The sequence below is a fragment of the Conger conger genome, chromosome 5, assembly GCF_963514075.1.
Source record: "Conger conger chromosome 5, fConCon1.1, whole genome shotgun sequence".
NCBI classification, from domain to species: Eukaryota; Metazoa; Chordata; class Actinopteri; order Anguilliformes; family Congridae; genus Conger; species Conger conger.
In genome coordinates this window covers 63,213,784-63,223,783 of record NC_083764.1, presented here as the reverse complement: position 1 = coordinate 63,223,783, position 10,000 = coordinate 63,213,784, and the positions used below count along the sequence as shown (strand labels likewise).

Sequence of the window (10,000 nt, the reverse complement as noted above, 5' to 3'; positions counted from 1 at the left end):
AGCTGCCCCCGCAGCTCCCGCCCCCGCCTCCGCAGGCCCCGCCCAGCAGCTCCAGGCCGCAGTAGCCCCCGGCTCCTCCCGGGGAGAGCGGCAGGTCGAAGAGCAGCCCGTCGGGCAGGCCGGCGATGTCGTCCAGGTCGCTGAGCGCCGCGCTGGAGCCGCTGCTGCGGCCGCCGTCCTCGCCCGACTCGTCCTCCTCCCGCGTCGCCCCCGGCAACGCCAGCGTCAGCGCCGCCAGGTCCGCCTGCGACCGCTGGTGCCTCTGCACCTCGGCGTACAGGCTGTCCCGCTGCTTCTTGGACATGCGGCCGAACTTCACCGCTGCAGAGCATCCGCGCAGATACGCACGCACATACACACACACACACACACACACATACACACACACACACACATACATACACACACACACACACACACACACACACACACACATACATACACACACACACACACACACACACACACACATACACACACACACACACACACACACATACATACACACACACACACACACAACATACATGTATGTACACAAAAGACAAACACAAAAACAAAAGCAAAACCATTACTGTCAGCTCACATTTTTCACTGGCCTGTCTAAGAGCCTCCTGAAGGCTTCTGGGCTCTCGTAGATTCAGCTCATCAAATTCAGACACTGATTAAATCCAGAGATTACAGACAAGACAGATTCGCTCAGCCTACTGATAATCTGTTATTATGGGGACAGCCATCCAGCTGTCGTTATTATGTGGACCGAGCAGTCTGTACTCAGTAACACTCCGCTGAGCTCTGATCTGAACGAGGCGTTGGAGATGCCTCCATTTAAACACTGTGCGCACGAGGGGGGTGAATCAATAAAGCAACAAAAGGGCAAAAGATCAGGCAATGGATTGCACTGTACCCAACAACACACCAGCAACGAAAGGACAATATTGTCTGTCCCGCTTAATTAAGGAACTGGTGGTGAACCAACATCAAATGGGTGCCACTGGGGGTGCCACTGGCCCTCCTGGCAGACAGGGGGCGCTGTGCTCACCGTCGCGGCTCATGCCCAGGGCCAGGCACTTCTGCAGCCTGCAGTGCTGGCAGCGGTTGCGGTTGGTGCGGTCGATCAGGCAGTTCCTCTGCCGCGAGCAGGAGTACATGGCGTTGTTCTGCTGGCTACGACGGAAGAAGCCCTGTGTGTGTGTGCGTGTGTGTAAGAGTGTGTATGTGTGTGTGTGAGTGTGTGTGTGTGTGTGTGTAAGAGTGTGTGTGTGTGTGTGTATGTGTGTAAGAGTGTGTGTGTGTGTGTGTATGTGTGTAAGAGTGTGTGTGTGTGTAAGAGTGTGTGTGTGTGTGTAAGAATGTGAGTGTGTGCGTGAGTTGGAAAAACAAACAGCCACACAAAACAGTCAACGGTTGATGGGCAAAGGGAGGAACACAGAACGTTAAAGAAAGAGGCATTACATTTTCTAAGGCAGGGTGTGTGTGTGTGTGTGTGTGTGTGTGTACGGGAGGGCGGAGAGCGTTACTTTTGTTTCATTGTTGGGTGAGCTCGCCATTATTTATGTCATCATGCCATCAGTATGGTTACCGCCTCATGTCATATAACCGGTTTGTGGATTTGAATGTGCTTCATTACATTACATCACATTAATGGCATTTGGCTGACGCTCTTATCCAGAGCGACTTACAGTTTATTAGACTAAGCAGGAGACAATCCTCCCCTGGAGCAATGCGGGGTTAAGGGCCTTGCTCAAGGGCCCAACGGCTGTGCAGATCTTATTGTGGCTACACTGGGGATCTAACCACCGACCCTCCCAGCCATGTACCTTAACCACTACGCTACAGGCCGCCCTGCTTCTGGATCTCGGATAAAAATGAACTCACCTTGCACCCCTCGCAGGTTATCACCCCGTAGTGGATCCCCGACGACTTGTCCCCGCAGATCTTGCACGGGATGACCTCGATTTGGGCTGTGGAGGGAGGGGGGAGGGGTAAGAGGAGGGGGCAGAGGGTGAAAAGTTCAGTGGATCACACGGCGAGGACAGACAGGCACTGAAGTGGAACATCCAGGTTCGGAAAGTAAAAGTCCCACCTGGAGTTTTTGCCTATTTTAGCACGATTCTTCACGCGATATATCAAGGACCAAAATGGAAATAAGTCTGTGACCTTACTGTGCAATCCTTGACATTTACACAACGATATCATCTTGTTATTGTCTTGTTATTTCGTATTGTCAAATAAAAACCAGGCTGAAATAAAAAAACTAAACCAGTCATTCGGTAGAATTTGTGAAACCAGATAGCGGAGTTTATGGGCGGAAGAAACAACACACGGCACACTTTTACTTGCTGACCCCTGGACTATCCACCTTCGCCCTGAGCCTCACCCGGCAGCCCAGGAGGGGCCCTACCCCTCCGTGCTGAGGCAAACAAAGAGAAAATCAGTTCCAGCCGCCGATTTCCTGGCAGAGGGTGGACTTTCGGACCGCTCGATTTAGGGGCCCGCGGTCCACCCAGCTGATAGGCGAGACCGGCGGAGACCGCTTTAGAGAAAGGGTTCCGCGCCAAAGTCCACGCGCGTTATTACTCCTGCCGGGAAACCGAGGCGGGCGAGAGGTCAGGTGACGCTGAACGCTGACCAATTACACGCCAGGGCGCGCGCTAACCGGCACGTTAAATCTGGCGGGAGCCGTTCATCTGCTCTGCGAGAGAACGACATTGCGCTGACATCGCAAACAGGCCGCAGTGCAGGAGGGGGGGGGGAACACCGCGAGCTCATCGGAAAGCTTCTTCTTCAGAAAGGGACCAAAAAACGTCAAAAATAAACTTCCGTTAAGCGAGTTACTTCAATTGAAATGAAGTCCGCACACAATGCCACCGGTAATGACCGCGTATGTGGGTTACGGGCGGGGTGGGTCGGCTGCTATTAAGAGACCTGCTCAAACATGCCATTCACTCCACGAAGAGTAATAAAGAACGATTGCGGTGCGTGCATCAGTGCTGCACACGGGAACAAAAGCCTTTCTCTCTGGATCACTGCGGTCATTCTTAGGGTCAATGAAAAGGGGCTTTAAAGAACATGCTTTTAAAGCCTAGATCACCCTTTCTCCCGATTGTGTAGGTAATGATATCAATCTGCAGGTGGCCATTTTGGGGGGGAAGGGGGGTATAAATTAATTGCCTAAATGTATCTGTTTCTCCCCCATTCTCCAACTTCTCCCAGTTTAACCCCTTTTCCTAAATTAGGCCTCTCAGACCAGAAACAGGAACAGGGGTACCATATGGGGGTGGGATTATCTCGATATTCTGAACACACATTTCAACAACAACACAATGCTTTAAACTTTAACGACAACTATCGTGTTAAATAAAGTAGGCAAGAGAAAGCTACAGAGAAAATAGGGAATGAGGTTAAGGCCTAATGCTAAACAAAAAAAGTAGTGCCTCTGGTTGGCTTTCTATCAGGAACCCAAGTGCTCAAATGGATTCAGGTCTTCTGCATTTTTCCGCAATGCAGACAATCTTGGAGTATCACAAATTCTCGACATACTCCACAAATGTTTTTCTGCCTCAGGTGAATAATTAGGTTTTACTCTGCCAGACTGGAATTCCCAATTAAATGGGTGTTATTCATTTGTTGGGATTAATGAAATAAATTAAATACTTTCTAAGAGACCCTAAAGTAGGCTCAAGTTAAGAATGATATTTGTTGTGTCCGCAGTTGTAAAACACGACCAAAAAGGCAGATCGACAATTTTGTGAACTGCGCATTTTGCCGTTTGTGTTTCACGAAATGCAATCGCAACTCGAAAGATGTAATAATTAGTACATTAACATATTATGAACTACGGGGAATAATCGTCAGGGGGAAGGCTCCTCTTGTGGACTTGAAAAACATTTAATATTAAAAACATTTGTTTGTTGGTTCTTTAAGCAACGATTCATTTGGATTGATTTAGCTGAATTAATCTAGCTAAACCCACGTATGAACTGCGTTGGTCGTTTAGTTATTTGTACACACATCCAAATGCTGAAACACCGATTGCAAAGGTAGTTACAAGGTTACACTTCGCACGCATGATTGATACATGTTTTGACAAGCTCAAGCGTACGGCACTAAGGCCCTTTCGTCAAATTATTTGACATTCGCGTGTGTGAAAATACAACATTAGCAACTCCTCGTGGATCGAAGTCGAACTGATTTATATATTTAAAAAAATAAAAAATAAACAGATCATTCTTCTGTGCTGAACAGAAAATCGTTACAGCAACCCCATCAAGTCCCCCCCATCGCACCCTCCCCCTCCCGGTTCGGTGTTATGTAACTGCCGTCTGATCGCATTCCACGAACACACTCATTCAAGGGAGGTCACCCTAGCAACGCGGTGGCTCCCCCCCTTCGTTCTCATTGGCCCTCGGGTGCATAATCGCTCCCGTCATTGGCCATTTCACAGCCATCGGGCTACGAGGCAATCTGTCCTACTGACACACTTTTCCACTTTCTCATTCCCCGAGAGGGAGGCGAGTTCGTGGCGGCCTATAGGATGGCCAATATTTTCGTTCCCTGTTTTTCCCCCTCCGTTTTAAGGTGGAACTACATCGAATCACGAAATGCCAAGTTAACATATTACATAAGTATTGCGTTCTTTAAAATCGAATGCCGCAAAGAATAAGTTGTGTTGAACACACATGCGATATATTTCCATACAGTTTAAAATGCACCGGAGCGCTTCATTAAACTCTTTTTCATCACCCCTTCCACCTCGTAAGAAAAGTAACACAGTAGATATAATATAGCAAACGAGAAAGAGACGATATCAGGCTAATTCTACGTCAAAATACATTTGATTATGAACAAAAGAACAATGTGTTTTCACCAGAAGCAGGCCGGCTCCTCTTTGCCACAGTTTGACATTTGAGACAGTTTACATATACACAAGTTGGCATGGTCATACTGTGAGCAATGTCAACAAATGTCATATGAAATCTAAAATCCTTTTTATTTAGTCATCCAATATCCCCAATCAAATAATAATCAATACATTCCAGCTAGGTGACAGTTGTTGGCTGATAGTAAATGCAGCACAATGTCAAGACTTGGCTATTGAAATATCCTCACTGTGCAAACTCACACCCAAATATAATCACACGCTGCGCGGAGTGTGTTGAATGTTATACAGCACGATTTGTTTGGGAATTAATTTATATTCAGCATATCCTTCTCCCGGTTCATATTAACATCAGACATCCGGAGCTACACAGAACCATTTCTACTTCCATTTATTTTTCTTCTTCAAAAGTGTTTTTTTTTCTTCTCTCTCTCTCAAAGTGAGGCTCGAATTCAGCAGCGGCAAAGCTGTTTTTTGCAATTAGTAACACCTCGGTTTGAAAAGCCGCAGAACCACGACTAACAGAAACTGCAAATGCCGGTGTAATTACAGCGCATCCGCTGCCTTTCATCTTGACATATAATATTCACACTTTTTTCTTTTACCCCCCTGCAGATTTGCATAGATTAACACGAATGCTTCGACAGAAAACATGCACATTAGCGCTTGAAAAATCGTGAGATAATCGCACCCAGTAAAGATAGGAAACAGTTAATACTTCTGACTCTTGCATTTGTGCAGAAGGATGGGAGCCCTGAAAATTGGTTTGAGGCGGCTTAAGAGAACTATTCCTGGAACTGCTAGAAGCTGTTAAGATTCTCAGCCCATACCCTTAGGATAGATAAAAAAGGAACAGAAAAAAAAAAAAAAAGCTTCAAAAAAGTTGTTTTCAAAAGAAGCATAGATGCCCTCTAGATAACTCACTAATCTGTCCCGAAAATGAATCTTCATGGTATGCTTATCAGCCTCAGAAAACACCGGTCCTCGAACTGGCCCTGCTGCCACGTCAGCCACTTAACGTAGTCAGTCAGTCAGTCAGTCAGTGAAGTCAGTCAGTGTGTCAGCCGGTCACTGGTTCACCCGGCAACAGTTCAGTTTCCACGGTAACAAAACACACAATCGCCCAGGTGCTGGAATCGCAATGTGAGCAATAGGGGCGACCCTGGTACCGCAACTGTGAAGGTCCCGTTTGCACTGCACTCTGGGATATGTTCTTTTCTTTACGAAACACAACCGCTGATGGATATTTAAGCCCACACTATGAGCCTGGGCACACCGCCCCTGCACCGCCCTTGAGTACCAGTGCACTGTTACCTGGCAACGAAACCTTGTCCTCCACCTGGCTGACTGGAGGCCACCCTTTCACGACCTTTAACCTCCCGACATTTGGCCGCGGGTATCACCACCCCGCCCCCACCCGGCCGTTTGGGCTGAACTTCGGCGATATCCATGGAAACGGTGCAGCTCTCTCTTTAAAAATGCGCGGCCCTGGGGTTTATTTTTTGCCAGACGAACAGCCGTTCGCCCCGAACCGCATGACTAGATAAGGGGAGGGCGCGAGGGCTGTCCGCGTCACCCAGTGCCGGGGGGGGGGGACTTAGTACGTCCAAAAATAGACACGTACGGCTAAATACAGACAAGGCCCCGTTCCACAAACCCAGCACCCACCAAGTCCACTTTCAAACCCGTCTCATGTGACAGGGCTCGCTCTGAACCAGGAAAATGCAAGGGTCGCAAGTCCGACGTTTTAACAACACGAGAACAGCTGGCGGCGAACAATGTTTTCGAATTCGCATTCGAGTTGTTTTTTTTAATAGAGGAGGCCAAAAAGCACAGGGTGACAGGGCCTGGTCCACAGCCGGCGTTTTTTCCCGCCCATAGCACAAGCGATGCTGGAGTCTGGCGGACGGACTGCACGATCAGACGTGCTCTCCAGCGCCCCCTGCCTCCAGACGCACATCCCTGATTGCGCTAGCGGAGCTCAGGGAGGGAGGTTCGGAGTGTCAGGGCACCGAGCAAAGATGAGGACGCAAGGCAGCGGCCATCGCCAACCACACTGGCGGCTGAGAAGCGGAAACTGATCGGAGCGCCCGATTCTCACGCTTCGCCTTTCGCTCTCTGCCTAAGAGCAGCACAGCTACGCGGTAAAACTTTCGGTGTCGAGTTAAACCCCCGATAGGAGTATATTTTTACTGACGGAGCGTTTGACCGTTCAATCTCAACCCCGCTGCTCTCACACCTCGTCCAGCAGGCCAAAGAGTGGGGGGAAAAGAATGGAATTCTAATATTTCCTGAAAATAAAATTAAAGTAAAATAAAGGAAAGAAAAAAGAAAAAAGAAAGAAGCTGAGCCTGCTTTCATGTTTTCTGTTTGGACGTACGACCGGGCACCTGGCCCGTGTCCAGTCCGGTGTGGCTTCTTTTAGAAACCTGGGGCTTAGGGCGTCCTGCTGAGAGCACGCTCCCACCCCACCCCCTACCGTGCGCTCCCATCCCCGCCGCACCCCAGCTGGACGCACCGTGCCGCACAAAATGGCCGCCGGCCGAGCCCACTGCTTTGACCGCGCAAGGTGTGAGGTCACAAACACACAGTCACGTGATCGGAACGTTTCCCCGAACCGGAACACTCTAATGCCGACGTAACAATCGGCTCCTGGATTACCGAGTGCGGTGGAGTTCTAGAACGCGGACGGAACCACGATCTGGGCTGCAGCACACCGCAAACCGTGCCTGGGGCATTTTTTCCCCCCCTCTTACGTAACTCATGCTGCTGGTCACATAGCCTGCTGTATGCATTCATGAGTGTGTTCGCCAGATGAAGCTGCGATCGTTTTTTTTTCGCGTTGGGACTCAAGGTCGGAGTAAGTCAGGGAATGCTGCCAACCGGGGCTGATGCTGTCGTTGTCACATAACTTCCTCTTTTATCACGGCAAGTCACTCTGGACAAGAATCCAGATGATGCATGCCCCAAACGTGGCAGCCGGAAGCAGAGGATTTGGTTACGTCAATGTCATAAGGACACGGACACACACACACACACACACACACACATGCCTGCAAGCTTTAGTGCCTGTTGACAGCTGGGACCAGGATGGAATGGAATGCTTAGCAACAATACCAGCAGCCACCAGCAACACACAGGGCCTCAATAACTTGCATTTCCTGTTTAATCAGTGAAACAAATTGCATCGCTCTTACTTATGTAATTCAGGGTGCTGCTGGAAATGTATGAATAATTATATATAGCGTTGAAGCCCTTCACATTAACAAGGATAAACAGAATCCTACAGGCCTTATAAATTATCCCATAATCGCCTTTAGTGCTTAAAAATAGCCTTGACTGGAATTCAGGTTCATCTTTGCACAAAAACACAACGTTAGTACTTTAGTACTAAAAACAGCATTTCCTGAAGGGTGCTCACTGTAAATACACTACAACTGAGTTGTGGGTTCACCGAATGCTCCTGCACAAAATCGATCAGAATACAAAATTTGTACGAATGTACGACTAAGTGCCCTCTATTCTAGATGTCTCTGTATATGGTTGTGTTTATGTTTCTTAAATGGTGTATCCCCTTTTTTCCGTTTAATTAATTAATTAATTAATTAATTAATTAATTAATTTTGTTCAGAATGCGCTGTGATTGTTCACTATCTTATTTTGAAATTTTGCAATAATAATAATAATAATAATAATAATAATAATAATAACAATAAAAAAAAGCTTCGGATGTCGCTGAAGTTCAAGTCGAAAATCCTCCAGCCCGCTCGCCACCCGACCGCATGGGCTCGCACGCCCCAGCCGGGGCTCCGCCTCTACTCCTCCCCTCCCCAATCCCCCCCCCTCCCTGAACGCAGTGTAATCCTGTGTGACATAACTGGGTCAATGGAACAGCCGCCTCTCCCTCGCCTCACACTGCCGGCCATGCTGGGACCCGAAAACAACAACACGCACGCACGCAACGCAGCGCAGCGCAAATTAACACACTGACACACAATCGGCGACCGACGCTTGACCGACATAATGACATTTACGGACGGAAAAAACACGGTACAACATCAGATAAAATGGAAACTAATTGTGCTCATATTAATTATAACCGAACATCATTAAAAAACGACACATTTTTTATTTCTTTAAAATATATATAGTAATAGGCTACCTTTCACATATATATATATTCCAATATGCGTGTTACAGTAACACGAATGGCCAAAACCCAAAGGAATTGGCCTATATTGTACATGGGGGTACAGTATTTGCAAACTTAGCTTCTTCGTGCTTTGAGAATGTTTCCATGCTGTCAGCTGTCTGCATTACAAATACGGGCTGCGTAATTTCGCCTCTAAATCGTGCATAAACTAAGTGCATACATTTAAAACATGCACCCACACACTCGCTGGATTTCTCCCCGATACTTTTTAACATTAATGACCACTGCTCGAATATAAATCACACCTCGCATGAGGGGAAAACCAGTCACTGTCAAGCCAGGAGATGACACGCACGAGAGCCAGCAAGTAATCGCATTAGTGGCTCTGCACTCCCGTTTTGCAGGAAATGTAAAACTACAGCTCACAGCTTGCATTTCTATATAACACAACGAAGCACAAAATGATTGCTTAGGATAATCCATCACTAAACTTGTATTGGTGTATTGCTTAAAAAAACACTTTGAGGAAAAATAACACATGTGCAATTATTTCAAAATCAAAACTCACCTCTCATTTTGATTGTTTATAGTCTTCGAATGGCACAACTGCGGCGCATGAAAGTAAAAAAATATTTAGCTAGCTATGAAGCCAGCAGTAAAGTTGGCTAGAATATAACTTGAGGTCTTAGTTCCAAGTGAAAGCTATTTGCATTGCAAAAAAATTGAATATAACTAAAGAGACAAAACAAATCCTACGTTTGCTAAAACGCAATCAAATACTGTTGATCTTTCCCCCCTCCGTTGCTAACTAAAATATTTCTCCAGTGCGTAGCAATAAGCGCTGGTGTTACTGTTTACAGTGTGATCTCTCCACCTCTCTTTCCCTGCGTGTACCTCTCTGTCTCTCTCTCTCCCTCTCTCTGTTTCTGTCTCTTTCTCTCTCCGTAACTAACCTACTTTCGGCG

At 47.3% G+C, this 10,000-nt stretch overlaps 1 protein-coding gene across 1 annotated transcript in view; it reads right to left on the bottom strand.

Annotated features, from left to right (window-relative positions):
• LOC133128565 (nuclear receptor ROR-beta-like) overlaps positions 1-9,974 on the bottom strand; it is a 20,955-nt gene extending 10,981 nt beyond the window's left edge. Inside the window, exons 1-4 of the mRNA XM_061242195.1 lie at positions 9,604-9,974; positions 1,879-1,964; positions 1,043-1,184; positions 1-321 (exon numbers count right to left, since the gene is read on the bottom strand). The exon at positions 1-321 is cut by the window's left edge and continues 153 nt beyond it. Of these exons, the coding sequence (XP_061098179.1) occupies positions 1-321; positions 1,043-1,184; positions 1,879-1,964; positions 9,604-9,610 (556 nt within the window). The 5' untranslated portion in view covers positions 9,611-9,974. The remainder of the gene's footprint in view (positions 322-1,042; positions 1,185-1,878; positions 1,965-9,603) is intronic.
• Positions 9,975-10,000: the final 26 nt, after the last annotated feature.